At 40.3% G+C, this 26,954-nt stretch overlaps 1 protein-coding gene across 1 annotated transcript in view; it reads left to right on the forward strand.

Moving 5' to 3' along the window:
* Positions 1 to 26,954, forward strand: part of CUBN (cubilin) — a 324,986-nt gene that overhangs the window by 258,473 nt on the left and 39,559 nt on the right. The window contains exons 55-59 of the mRNA XM_079772268.1: positions 709 to 865; positions 2,294 to 2,443; positions 15,679 to 15,879; positions 18,625 to 18,754; positions 22,095 to 22,312. Coding sequence (XP_079628394.1) covers positions 709 to 865; positions 2,294 to 2,443; positions 15,679 to 15,879; positions 18,625 to 18,754; positions 22,095 to 22,312 — 856 coding nt within the window. The remainder of the gene's footprint in view (positions 1 to 708; positions 866 to 2,293; positions 2,444 to 15,678; positions 15,880 to 18,624; positions 18,755 to 22,094; positions 22,313 to 26,954) is intronic.

Consider the following 26,954-nt stretch of genomic DNA (forward strand, 5'->3'; position numbering starts at 1 on the left):
CAGCACAGGTCTAACTCCTGGTTGGTCAACTTCTGCCCATGGGGGACAATCTGCATATAAGCCTTTTATTATATAGAAGATATATATATATATATATATATATATATATATATATATATATATATATATATACTAGAGGCATGATTCACAAAATTCATGCAAGAGTAGGCCTTCCTTCCCCTGGCTGCCAGCACTGGCTTCCCTCTGGCACCTGGGACCTGGGCTTCACTCTGCCCCTGGCTTCGTCCGGAATGACATCTGGTCTAATTAGCATATTACCTTTTATTATTATAGATATCCACTTTTATATCCACTTTTTTATCCACTCATCTATTGACATAATAGCGCACATTACTGTTTTCCCCCTCTCTCTCTGTCTCTCTCTGTCTCTCTCTCTCTCTCTCTCTCTACCTAGCTCAGCTACCTAGATCAGGTCAACTAGGAGAAGGTAAGAAACTGAGTAGGGATTGAGTTTTAAAAAATTACTATCTAGCTACTCTTGAAAGAGTCAAAAATCAGATATGCTATTAAAATGCAGCTTAAAATATTGCTCTCAAAATCAAATATTTCAAATTTACATGCAGTTTATTTGCTATCGTATTATGTTTAGGTCGATATATACATTAGAGCCATTATTTTCCAGCATAGGCACATTAAGATATTGACGGGAAAACCTTGAGCAATAAGTTGTATTTGTGGCTCTGCTAGGTGTGGGCAGGAACTGAGGAGATGGACAAAGCCCTGTTAGCCACAAGCTGTGGGAATGTGGCTCCTGGTGCCATCATCACTCCAAGAAATGCATTCACAGCCGTGTTCCAGTCTCAGGAGGCCCCTGCCCCGGGCTTCTCTGCCTCCTTTGTAAGCCGTAAGTAACACCAAACACCAAACTGAGAGGTCCTTGAAAGGGTGTGGCTGCCACAGGCAGGCCTAGGGAAGAGTGGGAGACTGCGCCAGGGTTGGCTGGAACTGGGGGTCTATGGGGAGCAGTGTGGCTTGGTCACCTAATCCTGAGAGTTCCCCTATCCTTCAAAAATCAGTGAGAATGGAACTAAACTCAATGGTAGGTCAATCAAGAAATGCTGTAAAAGGCCAGAGAGCCATTAACACATCCAAAAAGAAGCCTAAAATCTGGAGTGCACGAGAATTTGGCAGGACCTCAGGAGGTTGTTAATTAGTAGACAACCAGGTCCCTGGCCTGTGGCACATTGACTGCCTGCACTGAAGTCACCTGGGCCTTTAAAAATGAACTGAGTCTCAGGTCTCACCCGACCCCTCTGAATTCAGAATTTCCATGGGTGGGGACTGGTATGTTTTAACTCTCACCCAGGTGGTTCTCATGGTCAGTAACCTTGAGAGCCACGTTCTTCAGAATTTTTTTATTCCTTCTCTTATTACTACTTAGAAATTAGGTTAGGGGAAATGGAGCAGTTTTTAAGCCTGGGAACCAATGATGTGTACCAGTTGGTTGTGTCAAATCGAGTAGGTACTAGCTGCAAACCACTGTTTAGGGAAAGGTCTGGTGAAAGGAATTAGAGGAAATAATGCAGAGAAAGGAAGCTTTAGACACAAATAAAAGCATGAGGGTGGTGTAAAGGAAGTAACGAAAGACAACCACAGACCTAACCTTAGGCCTTCACCTGGTTCCTCGTCTGTGTATATGTGTGTAACTGTGTGCTTTAATATCAGTTTAAGGGATACTGATTTTTTTTTATGTGATAGATTAGCAAGTGATGTGGAGTAACTAGCTAGTGGCTATATGGAAACATGTCATTTTCCTGATAAAAAGGTAGTTCTATTTCTGATACTAGGGATGCATGTGAGAATTTTATGAGTTGGGATTAGTACATTCAACTTAAAAAAAAAAGCAGAAAAGCAGGTATTTTTGTGGAAAGATTAAATGGTAATGAAATAATATAATTTTCTAGTAATATAAGAAGATATTTCTGTACCAATCATGTACAAATCACTTTTCATCAGTCTTATTTCTTTATCTACATGAACCATATTAAATCTTTCTTAAGTTATTCTTTATTATCTTAAAATTAAATGATTTTTAATAGATTTGTGGTAAAATTTCTAGTACTTAGACCAAAACCCTGCAGTATTTTCTAAAAATATGTAATGTTCTCATTTATTTATTTTTAAATGAGAATTTCATTTTCTTAGTTATTGTTTCTTGTACTTGGAGTACCTCAGGGAATATGTCTCTATACAATTTAGGAAATTTGAGTTTTTTCCTCCACTGATAAAAAGATACTGTGTATTCTGATAATGCCTTTTTCTTCCTAAATAGGATGTGGGAGTAATTTCACTAAACCTTCAGGCTACATTATTTCTCCAAACTACCCGAAGCAATATGACAACAACATGAATTGCACTTATTTCATAGAGGCTAATTCTCTGTCTGTGGTCTCCTTGACTTTTGTGTCTTTCCATTTGGAAGGTAAGTTTATTCTTATGTGAATTAAAATTGATTTTTTAAAATATTTATTGTTGAGAGTATTACAGATGTCCCTCATTTTCCCAGCTTTGCCCCCTTCCCCTTCCCATCCCAGGCCTTCACTGCACTATTTTCTGTATCCAAGTGTTATGCGTATATCCATATAAGTTCTTTGGTTAGTTTCTTCCCTTTCCCCCTCCTCCCTTCCCTCTGAGATTCATCAGTCTGTCATGCTTACAATGGAATATACAATTGATTCTTAATAAAAGAATGATGGATAGTAGAGGTAGAGATAGTCTAAAATCACCACTTGAAGAAAATATTTAAAATGCTACAGAGTACATTTGATGTAAACTTGATTAAAATTCCACCCAATGTTTTAAGAACACATGTACCATGCTGTATATTCCATCCAGAAGTGAAAAAAATAACACAAAAGCTTTAAGAACACAAGCATCATGTAAATAGCTTAAGGAAAATAAGTCTTAAATGTATTGCATTTTAATAATAGTTTTTAATTTATTCCTTTGCATTTATACTCTACATATACATGTATATATATATATATATGTATATATATATAATCATGCACTATATATACATGTGTATATATATATGTATATACAATCATACATGTACTATAAACATACTAGCAAGAGAAACAATCTATCAAAGCAAAATTAATAAATATCTGAACTTTACTTTTATTAAGTATTATTGTGGGACACCTTTTCATTTCCTCTCTCTTTTTTATCTTCATCAGTCTCATAGTTTTGAGAAATCCCTAACCACAACTGCCTCTTTGGGTTCACTGCAGCTTAGGGAAGGGGCTGTTAGCTAGGGGAACAGTGGAGCTTCTGGTTTGGGCTGGCCTGGGGCTACAGTCGACACTGCAAAAGAAAGATCCCTTCTATAAATGGGTGTTTTCAACCCCTTAGTCACACTAATATTTTTTAGAAATTAATTTTTCATTTCTAAATTATAACTAATCGGAAAATATACCAAGCTACTTCTGCATAGTCAAAACTTCTTTTTCTTTAGGTAGTCCACCATGACAGTGAAAGGTTACATTTAACAAAACGTTCTGCAGTGTTCAGTATCCGGGAAATTTATGCTGCATGAAAATAAAAATGACATGTCAGTCCTCATACATTGATAAATTATACAAAGCCTCTCCCTCACTTGATCCTTTTTCTCTGACCTCTTTTTCCTATATCTCTACAAGCTGTGGCTTTGGGCAAATGTATTTGCTAGAAAATGCTGAGTATGAATAGATGTATGTCACTGTAAAAATGGAATATGAAGTTAAATATAATCTTTTCAGCATTTGCTAGCACCAAATCCCCATAATATAAAAAGATGTTCATGATATATATATAGTATTAGGGAAAACAGTTGTGTAAGATGATTCAGTTTTCTCTTTAAAATAACATACATGTGAATAAGGTCTATAAGGCGCTTAAGCCGTACTTGAAGAGTTGTTACCACTGCGCCATAGATTGTGATCTTTATTTTCTTCTTCATACCTTTCCTATTATTTTTATATCAGAGGAAAGTTGTTTTAGCAACAGGGGAAAACATGTGGCATTGGTATGGGCATCTGTTCTCATTAAATTATACAAATGGATGAATGCCATATGCCAATATCGTTTAGAGTGAAATAGGAGACACCAGCATTTATGCTATGAAATGTTGCCACAAAAAGCACTGCTGAAATCAATGGGATATGTACTATTTATAAGGGAACCCTGAGCAGTCACGCGCTGAGTTTTGCTGAGTAGGTGGGGAAAAGGGAAAGTACTCTGACACCTGATGGGGTGGGGTATGGTTGGGGAGAGCACAGCATTTCAGGATGGGTCCCAATGCCAGGTCGACCACTTAACTAGTCACCTACTGTGTGCAAAATACTTAATCTTTTTGATAATCACATTCATTTTTTTACAAATATAAAATAGTAGTTATAAAAGTCAGATAATGCCTGTAGAAACACATTTTGTGAACTATAATTCATCTGAGTGGCCATTGTTTCATTATTATTTCTGCTGTCAGTCAAATCTCCAGATGCGGCCCTACACAGTGGCCTCAGAGCAGATATTTGGTTTTGTAGATTAAGTGACTTTGACTTCTAGTAATGAATTTGCTAGTCACCACCCAGTTGAAAAGACTGATTTTTAAAAATAGATAAAATCCTTATGATAATGTCTTGTGACATTTCCAGTGTTACAAGTACACAGTATTTTCAAACTGCTAAGTGAGTGATTTCTGGCTATGGATTAATTAAATTATAATGATTTCCCAGAAAGGGCAACATTAATCCAATTTATAATTAGATTCTTATCACTAACCATATCCATGCTGATGTTCATTGAACAACACTAAAAAGCCAGAGATTCATTAGCTACAGTAAAAATAACCTCTCACCCCTTCTAAAGTGAGCCCAAGGAATTCAAAAGCAGTATCCTATATAATAAAGAGGTAATATGCAAATTTACCATCACACCCTCACACAAGATGGCCGCCCCCATGTGGTCACAAGATGGCTGCCACAAGATGGCCAGCAGGGGAGGGCAGTTGGGGGTGACTGGGTCAGCAGGGGAAGGCAGTTGGGGGCGATCAGGCTGGCAGGGGAGTGGTTAGGGGGTGATCAGGCTGGCAGGCAGAAGCGGTTAGGGGCAATCAGGCAGGCAGGCAGGCGAGCGGTTGGGAGCCAGCAGTCCCGGATGTGAGAGGGTGCAGGCTCTGGGATCAGGCCTAAACCGGCAGTCGGACATCCCCCAAGTGGTCCCAGATTGAAGAGGGTGCAGGCTAGGCTGAGAGACACCCTCTCCTACCCCCCCCCCCACCCCCATCCAGTGCACGAATTTTGTGTACCAGGCCTCTAGTGTTGTGATAAAACAGGATTGCTCTCAAGAAAAATCACAACTTTTTTTTCAGGCACTTTCAAGATGCTATAGACCATAGGAACTGTTTCTGAGGCACTATATCCAAATGACTAAGCATTTCTGAGCCTACCATCCCAGCAGAGCCATCATCGACCTTGGTTGAGATGAGGGTTCTAGATCTCGCCTTTTGGTAGCCTTTCCCAGGCTATAAAATACTGCAAACACATTTGTCCATGCATTGTGTTTACTAAACACTGAGGTTTGCTCTTTAGGCGCGTATACTGATTATTCAACTGTATGCTGGTTCTTTCCGTACAGGGAGGTTACAAAGGTTCAGTGAACTACTTTCTTTCCTTTTAGTGGAAATTACTTTCCACTAAAGTTGCTCTAAAAGCATGTTATCATATTTTATGTTGGCCTAAATTTCTCTTTCTCATTATTATTACATCTTCAATACTAGTCATTCTAGAAACTACAGACTTCTCATCTTTTCTATATAATCACTGCTTTAGTATAAAAATTCCAGTGAAATCAGTTAACAGTCATGGGGGAAATTTTTATTTGAGCATTTATTTATATATTTTAAGACAACTTTATTTTTTTTCTGAATGTAAACTCAAGACTAAAATGGTTCTTGGTATTCTGAATAGTGTCTTCAAAAGTTGTAAAATAAAATTGGGAATTAACAAGTTAAAAATTTTCTTTTGGTCAAAAATATAACCAGAAACAGACAAATACTAACAGTGAATGATAAGAGAGAAACCTCTAATGTTTGTTCTTATTTTGTAATCAGATGTCATTAAATACTTATTTTATTTTCCTAAATATTGAAGTCTAAAAGTATATTTTTGTGTTTTTACTGTTCATGTGGCCAAGTAGATGCCTCCAAATTTATAGGCTTTTTTTTTTAACTTCATAGATAAAGCAGCTTGTGGATGTAGTAACCTAAGGCAAGTGAATGCCTTCTATGCCTTGATTTTTCTATGATTAAAATTAAATAGTAACATTGATTCACTTTGATGATAATGAGGGGTTTAGAAATTCTTAACTAAAAAATTCCTGGATCTAGGCAAATTTTAAACTCAGTTTTTCTCAGATCTAGAGTATTTCTTGATAAGATTTGGAGAGAAGGGGACACCGGGGCACAGAAAATGAAGAGAACCAGACAGGCTGATGCTTTTGCTCACTGCCCTCTAGGATGGCCTCACAAGCCCCAAGAGAAATGGGGCTAAATTTCTAGAACAGCCAGATAGGAAGTCCTATAAAATATTTGCTTGAGTTCTTTTTATTAATTTAGAAGTCCTGGTTTACAGGCTTCACACCAATATACAGCTAAAAGGAAAGAAAATTAGATTTTTCCTTTTGCCCTTTTTTTTTTTACTAAGAAGCACAAAAATTGAGTTTTGTCAGTTGTCTTAGTTCACATCCCCCTCCCCACATTTAGTCTAAGTTTTTTTTTTTTTTTTTTTTAAGTGGCATGATCCATTTACCGTTTGCCATTCATTTACCATTTCTTCTCTTTGCTTTCTCAATCGTTTCTGAAGAAATCAGAATGTAGGCACATTTCACAATTCATTACCTTAGAACGCATTGGGCAATGGTTCTTTTGAAATAGTTCCTATTGATATTTTATTCAAATTGATTGAGCACTAGAGAAGACACTTTAGTTATGTGAGATTCTTCACTGGCCTGTGTTTAAAACTTTGGCCTGCACATTCTATGGAGCATAGTTTTATACTAGTAATCACTTCTCCCTCTCACTGAATCATGCTCTCCATTGAGATTTCCAGCTACTTAAAGCAAAGTTAATTAGACAGACAATAGATCTCATTCATTGTTGTCCCCTAATTCACCTGCCTCTCTCTAGAACTCTTTTTCAACTTTACTGAAAAAACTTTATCTTATCTACAACATTAAAATATTTCAACCAAAAGGATTTTCCCCTATCTCTACTCCTCTTAGGCCTCTCTGTCTCTCCATGACTCTTAGGAAAAAAATTACAGACAGTCTGAATCTAAATTCCACAAGTTTATGCAATTTGCTGAGTTACTCATTCTTGACTTTCTTTCAATTCTCTTCGAATTCTTGGAATCATAATGGAATTCAGAATTGAACATTACTCTGTAATAAAGCCCAATATGTTAAAAATTACATTTCAATTTGTTGAGTAGAGCCCTACTCATTTTAAATAATAAATGTGTTTTGAAGGTTTTTAGAAAAATGGAGACTAGATCAAAGCAAATTATGAAGGATCATCTTACATTTTAGAGATTTCAGTAGTAAATATACATCAAATTGTTTACTGAAGATAGAGTTAAGAATAAATGTAGCTCCTTGTCCCATGACAGAGGCTCTAGTCCAAGGAAAGAGTAGTGTTCAATTTCTCTTCTCTTCCTGACATGTGCTCAGATGCATGATTGAATGCTATCTCTTGGTCATAAACTCAACTTCAGTATTCATCTTGCTCCTTGGAGAACTTTTTCCAGACCTTGACTAAGTTCCTTTCTCTCCCTAAAAGACAATCATCCTGGTTGCATTTAACTATACCTATTCTACTTGAGAGTTTTGAGTATGCTTAGGTTATATATTCAATTGGTTCTCTCTATGATTAGGGAAAAGTATTTAATATCACTATTTCCTGATGCCTGTCACCAAGTGTCTTCTCATGGAAGAATCAGGCTGATATCTCTGATCTAATGCAATGATGTAGAAGTTGAGAAAAATATGTATATTGGTGAATTACTTTATCCCTAATGGCATCTTTATATCTTATTTTCTTGTATATTATCTTCTTTATAATAATCCTTGATATGCTTTTAGACTTCAGGTAATTTTATAAGATCTTATATTATGTAATATTTGATTTCTTGTGGAAAATATTTGGAAGGACACCCTACCTTAAAGAAATGACTACTGAAAAAGATACAAGAATGTTGAATCCATCAAGCAACTTGCCAAATATCATAACTTTTGCAATTAATTGAGTCAGGCTTTGAGAGAGTAGATTATCTTTAATGGTTTGTTTAGTTATTTGCTATTCTGTTGCTATCTACAAAATATTAAAATCCCCTCTCAACTTCCTCTGCTTCCCAACTTCCTTATTGTTGAATACAGACCTTTTACTAGTATAAACAGTTAATAAGTTTTGATTATGTCTTAAAAAAGATATACCACTTCTATTTCATGGTGACCTTTTTATAATTGAACTAGTTATTTTAATAAATTATTTGAAAGAATAATCAAGCATATGCTAAACTTGACCTTATTTTTCACAGTCTTTTCATAATTTTCTAAGACAACTGTCACTATGATAATCTATATCAGTAGGCCAACAACTTAAAAACTAATACTCAGAGGACATCTGCATAGCAGGCTATTTGATCAATGTGAGGCCAATATTTTAATGTAGCATCAGCAATATTTCTTTTCATTCCATGGTTTTGGTTTTATAACTCTCTGGTTTTGTTTTGTTTTGGTTCTTTGCAGGCTAAATATATTTTTATAAATAATGCATAACTTTTTTCCCCTCAAACTCACCTACTCTAAATTTTAAAAATTCCAGTGGAGTTTTGGTGTCTTCAAGGCAAATTCTGAGGTTATAATTAAGGTACATAATCTGGTAGTATTCAAATCTCAGTTTAATCTATTTCTTTATTTGTTCTATTTTTATAACATCATGTTGCTTGTAATTACATGATAAGGTCATTGAAATTAAGTATTTTACATTTTTTAACTTGTAGGTTTATGCCTTATTAGAAGCATTTCTGTTCCAGGATTTTCAAAATGAAGGAATTCTTTGATGTTAATTTAATAAATATATCTGGAATTGATACCTCAAGATTTCTTCAAGCTAGATAGAAAACTAGCTGAGGAGCCAAATACATTCCTAAATGACTTAAGATTTATATTGCATAGATATTTTCTGGGGAAAAATCAATTTTATCTAAGATAATACTCAGATCTGAAAAGGGGAGGGAATGTTTTAATGTACAAATATGTAAAAAATGCATTTACCAAGAGTCTTTCAGTTTAAAGTGGTAGATTACCTTTCAATTAACTTAGATATCAATGAGAGTTTATAAGTTATCTCATCGCCTCAAAGGAAGGTTTAAAAATAAGAAGGGCAGGAATGGCTTCCAGAACATGTGGAAGCCAGAACAATAACCTCAGCATGCTCTCTCTTTCCCCCTCGAGTGTTGTTGCTTTCTGCATGACAATTCCATTTTCCCTGACTCAGCCTGGCTTCCTTCACGTGTCAGGAGACGCTGCTGATGTTTTCCAAGTTGAACAACTTTGGCTTTTATTGTTGACTAGAGGCCCAGAACACGAAATTCGTGAGGGGGAGGGGGGGCAGCGAGGGGCGTTTGTCCCTCAGTCCGCCCTGCACCCTCTCGAATTCTGGGATCCCTAGGCCTGGCCGGTGATCAGGGCCTATTGGGGCTTTCCTTCCCTTGGTTGCTGGCAGCTGGCCCCGCCCCCACAGCTGCCACTGCTTGCCATCTGTGCAGTGCTGCCTCCCCTCCCCTGCCATCCGTCGCCTCCCTCTGTAGGCGACAGGTGTGGGGTGCAATCACTTGGCTGGTCTGGGCCTCCCTCTGTGGAGCGATCACTGGCCGGCACCGCACACCTGCCACAGCATCTCTGGCCGGTGGCCTGGGCCTTCCCCTGTGGGGTGATCAATTGCGGGACCCCCAGATCAATCATCCCACAGAGCGAGGCCCCACCCACCTGCCGCAGGGCTGCCGGCCTGGTAGCCTGGGCCTCTCTCTTTGAGACAATTGATCATGGGGCTCTGCTATCGATCACCTGCCACAGCTTGGGCCTCCCTCTTTGGGGCGATCAATTGCCCAGCAGAGGGAGGCCAATTACTGCGCAGAGGGTGGCCTGCCTCCCTTTTTGGGGCAATTGTGAAGCCTCCCCCACTATCGATTGCCTTGCCAGCCAGTGGCCTGGGCCTCCCTCTGTGGGACGATGGTGGGGCCCCCTGACCAATTGCATCACACCACCTTGGCTGGCCTGGTGCCAGTGCATGTCATAGCCTGGTCATCTGCTGTTCAGTAGTTTGGTTGATTTGCATATTATGCTTTTATTATTATAGATTGTCTCTTACTAACTTACAATTTGAACATATCTGATTGGCCTAGATTGGGTCTGATCATGTACCTTGGAGTAATTAATCAACCTATTCAACAGTGATCAGGATGGCGGGGTTCTATAAAAAAATAATAACGATAATGATTATGATTATGATAATCCATACTATATTGATTAGGGATTTCTATGGTATAATTAACAGGAAACTTACTTCAACCTGGTTTAAAAGGGTAATATATTGGCTTTGCTTCTGGAAGAGCTCAAAGTTGGGTATGCCTCAAATCTGCTTAGTCTAGCATTTTCATGGTGTCATCTGATAGTCTACGTTTTCATTCTCACTCAGTGCTTCTCAGTGTGAGCCTCGCCCTAAGGCAGTCTCCTCCTCGGGCTGTAGGGTAGCTGCCCTCACAGTGAGGTTGTGTACTCCGCAGGCACGTCGAGGAGGGCTGCCAACCAGTGGCATGTGGAGTTGGCTTATCCCAGGGGTCCTCAAACTTTTTGAACAGGGGGCCAGTTCACTGTTCCTCAGACCGTTGGAGGGCCGGACTATAGTTAAAAAAAAAAAAACTATGAACAAATTCCTATGCACAGTGCACATATCTTATTTTGAAGTAAAAAAACAAAACGGCAAAAACACCCGCATGTGGCCCGCGGGCGGTAGTTTGAGGACGCCTGGCTTATACCATCTTGCAATAGTCAGTCATGCTCCTCTATTCCAAATTCCGCATTTAGTGATCTCATGTTGGTAGGCTGAAATTGGCTATGGGGGAGTATTTATACCATGGAAATTGCCAAAGGCTAGAAATCCGGACAATATTTTTTTCTGTCAGAGAACTGGTTGTTATACTTACCATACACTACTGTCTACTTCAAATTTCAAACAAGGGACTTGAAACTTACTCTAACTGAATTGGCTTAGGTCACATGCCCCCCAACCTGCCTTGAAGCAAAATCTATGGCCAGGGGACTTGAAATTATAACATAAACGTATATAATAATTTCTTTAATTTATAAGAGTGTTCTGATAGCAAACAGGCAGTCTGGTTTCAGAGTCTACCATGTCATAGCATGCAATCATATAAAATATTGAAATGTAATTTCTCAAAGCCTGACTCAATAAATTGAGAAAATGATAATATTTGGTCAAGTAGGACATGAAAGACTCTAAGCATAATTAGTTACAAGGAAATACAAGTCAAAACCACAGTGAACTACCACTTCAAACCCACAAGGATGGCTATAATAAAAAAGACAGACAATCATAGTGTTGGTAATTATGTGGAAAATTGGAACCCTCATGCATTTCTAGTGGTGTGGTAAAATGGTACAGCCTCTTTGGAAAACAGCCTGATAGGTCCTCAGAAACCTAAACACAGAGTTGCCATACAAGTCAGCAATTCTACTCCTATTATATACTCAAAATAATTGAAAACATATATCCACACAAAACCTTGTACATGAACGTTCATAACCATATTATTCATAATAGCCAAAAGCAGAATCAAATCAAATGTCCATCAACTGCTGAATGGGTAAACAAAATGTGGTCTGTATCTGCCATGGAATACCATCCAGCCTTGGAGATAATGCAGTATTGACACTATGCTACAACATGAATGAACTTCAAAAACATTATGTTAAGTAAAAGCAGCCAGTCGCAAAAGGCCACATATTACATGATTCTGTTTATGCAAAATGTCCAGAACAGACAAATGCATACGGACTGAAAGTAAGTTAGTACGGAGTTGGCTGCCTAGGGGTGGGGAGCAGTAAATAGGGAGGGGTAAGTGGGGAGCTATTTTGAACAGGTACAAGGTTTCTCCATGGGGGATGAAAATGTACTTTGGGGGAGATGTCAGCTATCTAAAGTGCTGTGGGACTGTCAGCTGGTAACACCTTTCCAAAGGGCCATTTGAGAAACCTGAAAAAGACTTACCTTAGTACCAGTAACTCGACTTCTAAAAATGTATTCTAATGAAATAAGGAGAAATGTATTCTAATGAAATAAGGAGAAACTTCCACAAATATTTATGTACAGAATGTTTGTTTCAACAGCATTTTTTATCACAAACCATGGGGGAAATAGAATTATCAATCCTAGGGATTAATTGAACACAGAACGGTGCATCTATGTGTCAGAATTTGCTATATCTATTAAATTTAATGTTTTAGAAAAATATTTAATCACATAAAACTGCATGTGTTATGTTATTTTAAGTTAATAAAAATTGAGTTATGCAAGAGCATGGCCAATATGACCCCAATTAATGCTTTAAGAGTATAATCCTATCTATAAAACAGTAATATGCAAATCATCACTCCGCTACACTCACAAGCCACGCCCACCAGCCATGCCCACCGGCCAATCAGAAAGGGAATATGCAAATACACATAACCAAGATGGCTGCAGCCTCGGAGAGCAGTTGTTGGAACTGGGATATTGGAGCCGAAGATCAGAGGGGAATATCAGAGCCAGCAGGGGTCCCCCACAGGTGATCAGAGCCAGCTGGGGTCCCCTGCAGGCGATCGGAGCCAGCCGGGGGTCCCTGTCCAGGGCCCGAGCCTCAGCCAGAGGCTTGCGGCATTGGCTGGGGGTGGAGCTGGGCCACTGGAACCAGCTGGGGTCCCCTGCGGTGATTGGAGCCAGCTGGGGGTCCCTGACCAGGGCCCAAGCCTCAAACAGAAGCTTGAGGCCTTGGCCTTGGATGGAGCGGGGGATAGAGCCATCTGGGGGTCCCTCCCAGGGGCCGAGCCTCAAACAGAGGCTTGCGGCATTGGATGGGGGCGGAGCGGGGAGATCAGAGCCAGCTGGGGGTCCTGCCCAGAGCCCAAGCCTTGGCCAGAGGCTTGCAGCCTTGGCCGTTGGGGCGGAGCCTGGTGATTGGAGCCTGGCGATCGGAGCCAGCTGGGGGTACCTGCCCAGAGCCCAAGCCTCTGCCAGAGGCTTTAGGCCTTGGCTGGGGGTGGAGCCCACGAGCAGAGGCAGCTGGGGGTCCCTGCAGGTGATTGGAGCCAGCTGGGGGTCCCTGCCCAGGGCCCAAGCCTCAGCCAGAGGCTTTAGGCCTTGGCTTGGGGTGGAGCCCTCCAGCGGAGCCAGCTGGGGTCCCTTGCAGGTGATCCGAGCCAGCTGGGGGTCCCTGCCCAGAGCCCAAGCCTCTGCCAGAGGCTTTCGGCCTTGCCGCTGGGGCGGAGCCTGGCAATCAGAGCAAGCTGGGGTCCCCTGTGGGCGATCGGAGCCAGCTGGGGGTCCCTGCCCAGAGCCCAAGCCTAGAGGCTTGCAGCCTTGGCCGTGGGTGGAGCTGGGCGATAGAACCAGCTGTGAGTGTCTGTGGGCAATTGGAACCAGCTGGGGGTCCCTGCCCAGGGCCTGAGCCTCAAACAGAGGCTTGCGGCCTTGGCTGGGGGTAGAGCAGGGCGATCAGAGCCAGCTGGGGGTCCCTGCCCAGGGCTGGAGGCTTTAGGCCTTGGCAGGGGTGGAGCTGGAGATCACAGGAGATAGGTGTGAACTAAAGAGGAAATACCTTTTCTGACCACTCATTGGCTAAGCTCCCTGTATGCCACTGGTAATATTCTTAGTAACTTGGGTATAAGAATCCAAAAAAGTGATCTAGGGCTTTTCCACCACACTCCTGGAGAAAAAAATGAAGGTCCGCTGCTGGAGGGCTAAGAAATGTCATAACCTGCCCTACACGGTTTGGCTCAGTGGATAATGTCTAGGTTTGCCAACCGCAGAGTCCAGGTTAGATTCTGATCAAGGGCATGTACCTAAGTTGCAGGCTCCTCCCTGGCTGGGGCCCAGGTCAGGGCTCAGGAAGGAGGCAAGCAATCTAAGTATTCCTCTCACTTTGATGTTTCTCTCTGTCTTTCCCTTTCTCTTTCACATTCTCTAAAAGTCAATGGAAACATATACTCAGGTGAGGATAAAAAAAAAAAAGAAAGAAATGTCATCCTATCTAATAAAAGAGTACTATGCAGATTGATCATCACTGCAACACACAATATAGCTGCCCCCATGTGGTCAAAGATCCTGCCCCCATGTGGACACAAGATGGCAACCACAAGATGGCCAGCAGGAGAGGGCAGTTGGGAGGCACCCGGCCTGCAAGGGAGGGCAGTTGAGAAGGACCAGGCCTGCAAGGGAGGGCAGTTGAAGGTGATCAACCCTGCAGGAGAGGGCAGTTAGGGGTAACCAGGCCGGCAGAGGAGGGAAGTTGGGGGCAAACAGGCTGGCAGCAGAGTGGTTAGGGGGTGATCAGGCTGGCAGGCAGAAGTGGTTAGGGGCAATCAGGAAGGCAGGCAGGCAAGCAGATGGGAGCCAGCAGTCCTGGATTGTGAGAGGGATGTCCGACTGCCCGTTTAGGCCCGATCCCAAGGATCAGGCCTAAACGGGCAGTCGGACATCCCTTGAGGGGTCCCAGATTGCAGAGGGTACAGGCTGGGCTGAGGGACAACCCCCCTCCGTGCACGAATTTCATGCACCGGGCCTCCAGTTCACATATAAAGATGACTGCCCAAGTTGTGGTGATAAAAGGCTTCATAACTTTTGTTTATTCTGTTTTTGTATTTCTCTTTAGGATGTGTTGGAACTTATTTATTTATAATTAGAAAACAAAATGATGATATATATGTTACAACCACTGAACTCAAGTTAATATTGATTGTATGAACATTTATAACCATTGTGTGAAAAATATGAAGGAATTTCTAATTATCTCTCCACGGTGGGAGTTCTTTATCTGTACATAGCTCAAGTTAAAGCTGGGTTTTTCAGGAGCAGCCCTGTGGGCATTTGGGGCCAGGCCACCTTTGCTGTGGCTTCAGGGCAGGGGCGTGGGGCTGCCCGGGGCATTGCAGCATCCTCAGCAGCATCCCTGGCTCTACCCACTCCATGCCAGTACGTACCCCCGCGTACAGCCAAAAGTGTCTTCAGGTACTATTGAAGGTCCCTGGGAGGCAAAATTGTCCCCAGTTTATAATCACTGAATTAAGGAACCATTTGATAAAGGAAGAAAATTCTGGGTTATTTCAAAGTGGATTTATCTGCTGTGAAGTTCTACCTGTGTTCTCACACCTGAGCTGGGTTTGTTCTCACACCTGAGCTGGGTTTGTCACTAGGGTAAACCTCAGGAAACCAATTAAATAGGGATTTACCATTTCTATGTAAATTGCATGAATCTTCATTACATTTTTGTTTGGTGTTTACAGCATTGATTGTTTATGTTGCTTCTGATTAAAACGCTGGTTGTTCCATGCTTCCCACAGCTCGCTCTGCCGTAACGGGAAGCTGTGACAATGACGGCCTGCACGTTATCAGGGGCCACAGCGGAGCCGCCACACCTTTTGCTACCGTGTGTGGTGATGAGGTCCTTTCTCCTGTTACCATCTCTGGTCCAGTGCTGCTTAACTTCTACTCTAATTCACACACCACCGACTTCGGATTTAAGCTTTCCTACCAGATAACCTGTGAGTAGCCATAATGATATGTGAAATATTTTTCTTGACTAATATCCTTAGGAGTTTTAATTGTGATTCATAAATCACCAATTTGAAATTCAAAGACTTTAAGGGTAAAAATGATCAAGTAGGTTCATGGTCCAAAAATACTTGGACATTTTTATTTTTTTTAAGAAATGGGAAGGCTCTTTTTCATGAATTTTGGCTAGAGCTACTCTTTGAAAATCAAAAGGAAGTTTGAGATTTATTTTGATAATTTAAGTTAAAATGAACATTCCTGCTATTTTTAGCTGTTTGGACATTATTTTGAAGTGACTTTTTGGCTTGGACTATCCAGATGCCTATTTCATTTCGTCAATTTGCTAATGTGAAAAGCAATGTTGGTCCTGTCCAGCTGGCTCAGTTGGAGCATCAGCCCGTACACACACACACACACACACACACACACACACACACATACACACACACACACACAAGATTGAGTGTTCCATTCCTGCTCAGGGCACATATATACCTCTGTTGCAGTTCGAACCCTGGTCGGGCTCATTTGGGAGGCAACCTATTGATGTTTCTCTCTCTCTCTCTCTCTCTCTCTCTCTCTCTCTCTCTCTCTCTCCCCCCCCCCCTCTCCCCCCGTTCCCTCTCTCTAAAAATCAATGAAGATGTATCCTCAGGTGAGGATTATTAACAAAAAGAAAAGCAATTTGTATAAATTTAGAAAAAAACTAAGAGAATATCTTTATGATCTTCTGGTAGGATTTTTTTCAACAACATACAAAAAGCACAGGCCTTAAAGGGAAAGGAAACATTGATAATTTGCAGCTTCTCATGTCAAAGTCGAAGTGAGAAGATGAGTCATAGACTGGGCAAAGGCCTCTGTAGCTACCAGGCTCTTTTAATTCTTTGAAGACAATTCAACCTGTTTATTTGAAAATCATGCAAATATATTTCCCTATTCTGAGTAGCCCTTTCTTCTCCTGCAATAAACTTGGTTGGTTAGTTTCCTGACAGTGTTTTTCCCCACTTCATTCATATGAGACTCTACTAGTGGCTATGTGGACGTTTGCACACAGTGTTTTAGGGAAATGAGGGATTAAAGGCTAAAAGAATACAAAGCAATGATGTAACTCTCCAAAACACCAGTTGTACCAAAAGAATAAAACAAATAATCCATTTCTTTATTCAACAAGACAACTGGGGGAATGCCTATTGCTCAGTTCTATTCTGGTTGTGCCAACAGACCCACAAAGCCACAGATAATAATACTTTACAAATGGGGTCAGGACTCAGGTAGCAGCTCACATGAATGAACTGTGAAGGCCTTTTATCATGAGTAAGTAAATATTTCAGCCTTCTCTGTGGATGGGAATAGTAATTTATTTGAAAGATAATTATTTAACTTTCTATTTTTAGCAATGGGTTTGGCCAAGTAAAGACAAAAAACAAAACAATACTTTTGCAAGATCTCTGTGCCCCTTTCACTAATGTTGGAGGAATAAAGAGTTCTGTTGATAAGATTTCAAATCCTGACATGTACAAATCTGGGAGTTATTTAGGCTTTGATAAGCTTTCAGAGGCCACATAATTGTGTACAAGATGAAACGGAGTAATGGCCACACAAATCTGACATTGAATTCACTCCATTCGTCCACAGGGGTCTGAGCACACGCATACATATGGAGAGTAGCTTTCCCTGCAAAGTGGGCTCAGCTGAGGGGAAGTGCATCAATAAGTAAACAGCCTCACATGGCAGCCACCACTTGCTTCTCATTTCTAAGACATACAAGTGGAAAATGTCCATTGATAGTTTATAAACCGTAGAGATAGCATCAAAATATATTAACCCCATTCTAATTTTAGAATCAGATAATAAAATAAACATAAACCTTTCTCACTGTAATGATGGGAGGGCACTTTCCATCATTAAGTGGCACAACCTGAAACTCCTTATATGTAAGTCCAAGCAAAAATAATAATCATGTTATATTAAAAACAATAGGTTTATTATAATGTTATGGCTGTTGTTTTATTGATTAATTAGAGTAACTAAGGGGCTCTGGGCAGTTGAGTGCTGGAGTCTGGCTGGGGAGTGGGCCTGGCCTCCTCATGCTGCTGAGTGCCAGTAACACCAATGTGGGCAAGTAAAGTCCTTACCAGTCAGTCTCACACTAAATAGAAATACATAGGACCCAGGAGCTATGAATTGAGGCCCACAGAGGGAACTAAGCTAAAATGTTCCAAAAATGATTTCCAATACTTTACTTTCTAATAGCCTATCTTTGACAGAGGAAACTCGAATAGATATTACTGAAGATTTCTAGTGGGCAGACCTTCCTGGGTTCATATGCCCACAATGTGCCTTGGATTCTGTTTGCCTTTTCTACATTTCCAGTTGTCACTGTCATCCCTCTGAGCCTATGAATTTAATATAGAGAAAGGACAGTTACACCCAACACTTGAAATGTTTCTCCTCATTGTTTTCACTCTGGCCATTAATTTGACTCAGACTTATTCCATCCAAGATGTGCCTTAAGTATTCTTCCCTGCTTCTCCCCATACTGTCTCCTCCTTCTACCTCGGTAGAAAAATCAGAATTAATTGTAAGGACACTGAAGGGAGCTTTAAGTTCCTTTAAGAAAAAGATAATAGCTATCTCTCAGGAGAAAAAGGTACTGTAGTAAAGGTTATCTCAAAACTATTTTTCCATGGTGTGAGTACTAATTGTTCTCTGCATATCCCCGCCTTCCATTGCAGCCTGTGGTGGTGTGTTCAACTTCTCCACTGGAATCATCAAAAGCCCTGCCTATTCGTACTCAGACTACCCTAACAACGTGTACTGCTTGTATAACATCACTGTGAGAGACGACAAAGTGATTCTGCTCAAGTATGTAAGGCAAATTCACCTTCTTAAGGAAATCATTTTAGCTTGGTTTACAGCAAGGCTTTCCTTAATAATGGAGAGCATCGATTCTCATCAGAACATAGAAGGGAGGAAGGGGAGGGAGAGTGAGGTCCTGTGGAAACCAGGGAAACAGGCCTCCTACCCTCCACACAAGCCAATAGCGCATGGTTACCAGATAAGGAAGAAAAACAGGCACTCCACTGGTTAAAATGATGCTATAATTTTCTAACAGGTTCAAAGGAGCTTATAATGGATGTAAAGTTATAAGCCTATCTTGAAATCCAAGGGTAAGCAAAAGAGTTTCCAGTTGTTGGGCACTTATACACACACAAAAAAAACCTTTAACACTTTCCATAATTCTGTTATTCATTTCTTAAAACAGTCATATAAGGTATACATTATTAATCTTATTTTATTGATAAGAAAACTGAGGCTCCAGAAAGGTTAAATAACTTTCCCAAAGCGATGCACTATTAAATGAAGGATCAATATCTGAATCCATGTCAGGTTTCCTCCCAATACCATGTCTCTAGTATATTCCTGTGCTATCTCTGAAAGGGTAAAATTTCCTCTAACGACTTAAGAAATTTATTTTTGTGTATCAGAACACCTCTAAATTGTCGCTATTCAAGATATCTCAGTAGAATTTTCCCTAATCCTACTTACTCCCAAGTCTGATGAAGGGAATGCAGCCTCCAGTTTTGCAGTGATAAAGTCCCACATTGCTTTGGTCTGAATGAGTGTTCTAGCTCTTGTGTTTCAGGGTTATACAGCTTGTGGCGGGAAACTCTGAGGGTTGGCAGAGTTTGCAGCAATATAGAACTCTTATAGAAGCTTGATGGGCTAGGACCACTCCTACCCACCTCCCCCTAAAAATTATAACGTCTCTGCAATTAACTCCAGAGGCCTCGTGTACCAAATGGGTCCATGGACTGTAAGACAGGTCTCATAAAGCTTGATTTGGTTCCTCTATCACACAGTAAATGGTCTATAGGCAGGGCCTTGAAGGAAACTGCAGATCTCACCTGGGACAATTGGTAAGGAAGCTGTGCCTCAGAGCCAAAAAGCCCTTTAAATCATAGGAATAAAAAACAAAAACAAAAAACATTGCCAAATGACCAGGTGCAGGAGGCCTGTGAAGGGATAGCCTGCCCAGAATGGAAGCATAAGGGATGGTTCTTGTCATTTGCCATTACAGCCCAGTATTTGTTTCTTACACGTATAGGATTATGGTTAGTGTGTGTGTGTATGCATGGGTGTGTTTTTCTTTCTGTTTCCTGCCTGGGCTCCGGGCCTCACATTATATCAAAGTTTACATCCCCATGTTTGAAAAATTATTTATTGTAATATTTCTAAGAGACTACTTTCTATCTGTGTATCTATGAAACAGATACTATTCTAGTATTCTAGGTGCTGCAGAAGTTGTAGACAGTAAAACATACATCCTTGTAGGAAGGCTCTCGAAATATGCCATGGGATATTCCATGGGATTTCTGTCCATGGGATTTTCCAGGAAGCTTCTGTGCTCTTTTGGGAAAATGGTGTAAAATAAAAAGCCAAAATAGCTTTGAGTCCTCCTGGACACTCACATTTTTCTTTTCCTTTGTAAATTTATGTTGTAGAAAATAAATATGTTGTCTATAAAGAATAAAAGTGGAAATTATCTAGCTATTGTTCTGCCTTCATCTTCCTTTACAAGAACATTTAGTGTTACATGTGGTTAAATAATTTTTTTCATCTGGATCTTCATCATCACTTTAAAAAAATTCAGCCAATCAAACCTTTTTGAAAAAAAAATAGTTGATCCTTTTTTTCTTAAAGTTCTTCCAAGTATTTTATTGTTAAATATTTTCAAATTACTCTGTGCTATGTGTTATTTATTACAGCTGCTAGCAAAAGAAAAGAAAACTAAGAAAGCAGAAGAGTGTAAAAATGAGGTCAGGAGAGCAAATAACTTTGATTTATTTTCCAAATAATAAATACTTTAAACAAAATTTTTAAAAGTAAGCCATTAGTAAATAAGTCATAAAATCCTAAAGGAAAAAAAAAACAGGTCAGAAGGCCTTGCTTATTTGGGAGCTCTGTGAATAGTTACTTGAAATAACAAAGCAAAAGGCCTAGACTGAAATACCCTATTAGGCCATAAAAGAAAAGTTAGGGATGTATCTGTCAGGATAGGTTATAAGTGATAACAAACAACCCGAAGGCACAGTAGCTTAACTCAGTGCGTTTATGTCTCACTCGTATGAGTATGTCCAGTGTGGCCTGCCCAGAGGCCTGGCTCCCTGTGGTCACTCAGGGGCTCAGGCTGATGGAAACTTCATTTCTGCATCTGCTGCCAGGACCATCACTGCAGTGGGCAGGCAGTGTGGCAAACTGAGTGGTGGTTTCATAAAATTCTTCCAAAAGGAAGACCCTACCACAATTAAACTTGCTTTGGCCATGGAGATGTGAGCCTTGGGGCCATGGCAAAGCTCAGAGTGTACACAGAAAGGCAGTCCTAGCAAATATCAGAAGGCAGAGAGCCAAGACATGTGGTGACGTTCCTGGGACCACCACAATCACCTTAAATATGAATTTCTGGTTATGGCAATCAAATAAGATTCAAGAGAATTTAGTTCATTCTTTTCTACCATCGATTTTTAAATTTATTTTATGAGAAATAACTTATTTCATATTCCTCATTTTCAAAACAATAATGATCACAATAATGGTTTTGTTGTTTTTAAAAACATCTGTTATATGCCTGACACCACGGTTTGGTTTTTGCATATTGTTTCAGTTAACTTTACTCTAAACTCCATTTTCAAAGAAGGAAACAATGACTGTGGGAATAAGAATGCAGCTCTGATTCTAAAACCAGTGTTTCCTCCACTCTGTTAGCATCTTCCCATAAGTAAAGAATAGGATGGTAGTACCACTTGATGGCCCCAAAATAACAAGAGAATAGAGTAAGTGTCATACTTTAAAAGAGACTGAAGTACTAAAGTGTTGCTGAAATGATAAATAGATATCAGTTAAACTTGTCAAAACTTAATCTCATGTAGAATTAATGTCTTTGACTATAAACTCCTAGAAGTCCAGAGCCATATCTAATTCATTTTTATATTCCAAATGCTTATCATGATTTTTGACATATTGAATTACTAAAAATTTGGTTAAACTTTTGAACTGATTAGTATACTGTTTCTAATATTTCCTATTAAATAAAGCTTGGGCATTCGCTCTTAGCCTTTGTCTTTTTTTAAAGACAAAAACTCAAGGTACTATTTAATGGAAATCCAAATGGAGAACATCAGTATTAATAAGACTCATTTTACAGGTTCATTGATTTTGATGTGGTTTTCTCCACCTCCTGCTCCCAAGACTACCTGGCAATTTATGATGGTTACAACATCCGTGATCCTCTTCTTGGCAAGTTCTGTGGTTCCAAGCTCCCACCAAATGTGAAGAGCAGTAATAACAGTATGCTCCTGGTGTTCAAGACAGGTTCATTTCAGACGGCAAGAGGTTGGAAGATATCTTTCCGGCAGACACTGGGTAAGAATTTTGGACATGTAAATCCATTTTTCATGACTGTTACTTTTTGCTTTATTTTATTTCACCTCATTAAAGTTGCTTTTCATTTAAGTTTAGAGGAATGTCACACAAAGTTTTGGTTTTTTAAATTACTAATAATGTACTCTTATTTTTTTTTAAAAATAACAAGTGTACTTCTCTAGCATACTAAGGTAAAGTCTATCTACACAACCATCTGAAATAAGACATGAACCTCATTAATCATCCATGAAAATGGTGAAAGGTGAGCCTAAAGGCAGTCTAGGCACAGATCAAGACAGGAGACCCAGACATAGCCTATGTTGACTTTATCCTTCAAATGGTTAAGATCCTTGGAGAATGTTAAGTAAAGACTGAATGGTCAGATGAGTTCTGGAAAGATCACAGTGGTATTAGTGTGGAGAAAAGCACAGAGGACCCTCTGGCCTGAGAAGGAAGAAGCTTATCCTAGAATTCCGGATGGGCAATGTTGGAGGTTCAAATGAACACAACAGGAATAGAAACAGAAGAAAGGGTAGAGATCCCAGAGGTATTTGGAAGTTAGAATACATTGGAAATACAGCATTTGGAACTTGATATATTACATGAGGATGTAAGTTGTTGATGACTTCTTTTGAGGAACTTGTTGGATAGGGTGCCTAGGAGACTACGATTTAGGGAAGAAATATTATATTTGGTTTGGAGCATTTGGAGTTGGAGAGCCTATGAGATATCTAAATGAAGACTACAGGAGGAAGTTGAAGCTTAAGAAAAAAATTGGGCTATAAATAATGATCTAGAGGTAAAGGGAAAAGCTAAATGTGAGGATAAATAAAAAATAGCACCCTGGTTTATTCCCACTCCATGTGAGAAATAATTGTCTATATAAAATCAACAAAGAACTTTAAATCATATAAGGTAGTTAATCAATCCTCTGTTTATCTATGTTCACAGCATCAGTGGCACAATCTAGGTCATTTATATTTGACTCTGGAAAATGTGTTGATTCTTCCATTTGAATAGGGATGATCAGTGTTCTGAAAATGAACCGCTCACCAAACAAATCACATCTTCGGTGAAGTCTCATCTCAGAGAAACCTGGGAAACTTTCTGCAATGAGAATCCTGACTTATTGTTCAAACTCTTTCTTTCTCTTTACCCCATCCTGTGGATAACCTCCATGCTTCCGATTCAAAGCAGAGCTTACCTTAAACTTCTTTGCATTTGGCATGAGTTCTGTGTGTGTGTGTGTACATTTCTTGAGGGAAGCAGTTAGATAGTGTCTTAAAGACTTCACAGTCAGCCACAGACATCAGGACAAATTGTATCAGAAAATCACTTTGCCACCTGCCCTACTTAGCGGTATTACCAATAACGTGAAAGCAAGTCTCAGGGGCAGAACACAGGAGGCTGAAAGAAAAATTAATTTTCCCTTGGAGATTGTTTTTGTGCAAAAGAACTCACAAACTCTTGCCTTTAGCACAGACTTTGGAGTCAAGTGGCATATATTTGCATAGATCTTGTTACCTGCTTTCAGGTTGTTTTTCTTTTTCCTAATGCTTTCTTACACGGCCATTGAAATAGTCTCAAAGCACTCCGCACGCCTTCATCTGCATGAGGCCTGCCAGCTAGCTAGTGTTCTCCAGCCTCATGAAATTACTATGTTTTTCTGGGCTACAAAGAAGACACTTTTGGATTTATTGTGATTTTTACTCCACTGAAATGGCACAGAAGGAAGTATCTTACACTGTCAGAAGCACTGTTCATCTCTGAGCATCGGACACTTGCAGTTTATTAGTATTTCCCTGGGCACAGCTAGAGAAAGGGTCCATGTGTAAGAGAGCAGAAATGGAGCTCACGGCTGCATGTCAGGATGGTGACTTTTACCTCTTCTTCATCTTCACACATCATCAATCACTTGGAAATATTTAGGTCATTTTCAATGGTAATGTTTTATTAAAAACCCAAGTGTCATGATTTTGAATTGTATGGTGTCACAAAGCTTTCAAGACCTTACATAGGAATTAACCTTTCATCTGCAGAATTTTAATCTTGTTGTTGTTTGTGGTAAGGAAAAGGGGAGGAAGAATAAGAATATATTGAATTCTGGAGTTTATGAAATCTTTTATTTTTAAGTTTTATTTTTTTGTATGTCCATTTATGTGACATGTCCAGGATAGGCAAATCCATAGGGACAAGGTAAAATACAAAAGTAGGTTTATAGCTGTGATTATGTGAAACACTGAGTTTATTCTTTTTTTTAGGGGGAGGGGGAGATGTACATATTATTTTTTATTTTCCCCTTTTTAATTAAATTTATTGGGGTGACATTGGTTAATATGATCATACAGGTTTCAGGTGTGGGTTTCTATGTTACAAGATCTGTGTATTGCACTGTGTGCCCACCCACCACCCAAAGTCAAATCTTCTCCCGTCACCATGTATTTGGACCCCCTTCCCCCCACCACCCCTTCCCTCTGGCCACCACCACACGGCTGTTTGTGTTCACGAGTTTCAGTTTTATCTCCCACATATGAGTGAGATCATATGGGTCTTAGCTTTTTCTAACTGACTTATTTCATTTAGCATAATCTTATGAGATATTTTGGTTACAGACCTAGATGCACCCTTCACAGCCATCCCATGCATGTAAAACTACCCGTGTTTCCAGTAAAGAGGAGAAAGCAACTTTGTGGGCCACACAGCAGCTTCTTGTTTCCAACGCGGTCATTGCAGCCCGGAGAACAGTCTCTTCTCAGAGTCAATAGTTGGTGTGAAGAGGAAGCCGTTTGAGTCTGCAACATCTCAGTTCAGTTTATCTTAAAACACTAGAGCTTTGCAGTTTTACTATTTAGATTGCACACTTGGCGATACTTTATAAACATGTTTTAATTTCTCAGAAATTAGTAAAGAGCCAGCTCACATAATTATGTGATTATCGGGTAAACTCTCCTCATGCATGTGTTACATTTGCATTGCTAACGGGCCTGAACACATTTTGGGGAAATACCCCCTGGTTTGTTGTTAATTACTAAATATGGAGTGAAACTGGGTCTGTTCTTTGGTGGAGCTGCGCTGTGAAGGGCCACGTGGTGGGACACAGGCCGGGAAGGCAGAGCAGCCACGCCCAGGAGCTGACCTCCAGCTGCAGTGGAGTCTGCCTTCCCCTTGCTCCCTGCACCGCAACACGACATGGATAATTGATCCCAAATGACTGATAACCAGCAAAATGATCATACTGGGCCCTGGGGATCTGTGAAACTCTGGAAGTATCTCTAAATCAGAGCATTTTTCTCCAGAGAACGTATAGCTTTCATCTCATTGTCAACCGTGTCGCTGACCTCATAAAGTTCAAAAGCCATGGGTCCTGTGGATTTGGCTGAAGTGGGCACACTCCACAGTGCAGAATCCACACTTATAAGTATCCTTTTATTCTATTAACTTCTGCTGGTTGAGTTTCTGCCCCTCCTTTACCACAGGATCTGCTTTGGCCATGACCTTGCTCACCTGTGTCACTCATGAAGCACTTCAGACGTGCACACGAGTTTTTAAACCAGCAAAGCCCCACATCCATTTACTGTACTGGTGTCATAACACAGTGCTGCTCAGTCAGCCTATCCATGCTGTGCTCATCACATTAGACACCAAACTGGTGGATACAGGTTAGATCAAGGATTTACAGAACATGTATTTACTGTGGAGTACCACAGTCATTTAGTTTGTTTCTAAAGCAATGTATTGTGTAACACTTAGGCAAAATGTCAGACTTAGAAACTGAGCGTGGCCCAATAAGGTATGAAGTTCACAGGCATTTGGATCAGCGAGTTGCCAAGGAGAGCGTGAGGCATGACCCCTTCAAGATAATATCCTAGAAGGACAAGGCGTTGCCCTGGAGACGATGGCAATATTAGGGACCAGGGAACATCAGTGACCAGAGGCTCATGTCACCAGCGCTGTAAATCCTAGACACAAGACTAACATTCCCGGTCCATTGTAGCTCAGAGCCCACATGCTGAGGATGAAGGCCGCTGTCCGTCTTCCTTCATCTGGAGTATTTGTCATATGGAGAATGAGTCAGGTGGCATTAGTCAGACTCACAGAGCTTTGCTATGAAAGAAAAGCAATAATACCAAAGTGCATGTTTAACAAGGACAAGGTCAATCACGGTCTACAAGGTGATTCGCCCCCAAATTGAAAGCGCTGCAGACCAGAAGGTAGCCAGGACCCAATTGCTTCATTACGTCATTGCCTGGTGAGATGCTTTAGAAAAGTCCTATAATAATTCTGAGCTCAACTTTATCCACTAAAAAGTCAGTTTGAAGTATGACCACTTTCTATCTTTTCACAATGTGATGGAGATGGAGTCGACAGTTCTGTAAAGTACCGTACGTGTCAAGGAGAAAAGCTGTGTTAGAAACTATTATTGAAGTCCTGGCTTTCTGTGGGGCTCCAGGCCCACCCACCTCATCTCTAAACTGGGGGAGGGGTGACAGGTCATTACTATCGACAGGACCACTTCATGGTACAATGGTTTCTGGTTCTTACTCATTTTGCAGTGAAATCTTACCAGCAAGCCCTAATGTATATTTCATAATTTAAATCTGAAATCAAAGCTAATTCCGATTAATTCCAAGGCCTTGCAGAG

This window comes from Cnephaeus nilssonii (genome assembly GCF_951640355.1).
Source record: "Cnephaeus nilssonii genome assembly, chromosome: 1".
NCBI lineage: Eukaryota > Metazoa > Chordata > Mammalia > Chiroptera > Vespertilionidae > Cnephaeus > Cnephaeus nilssonii.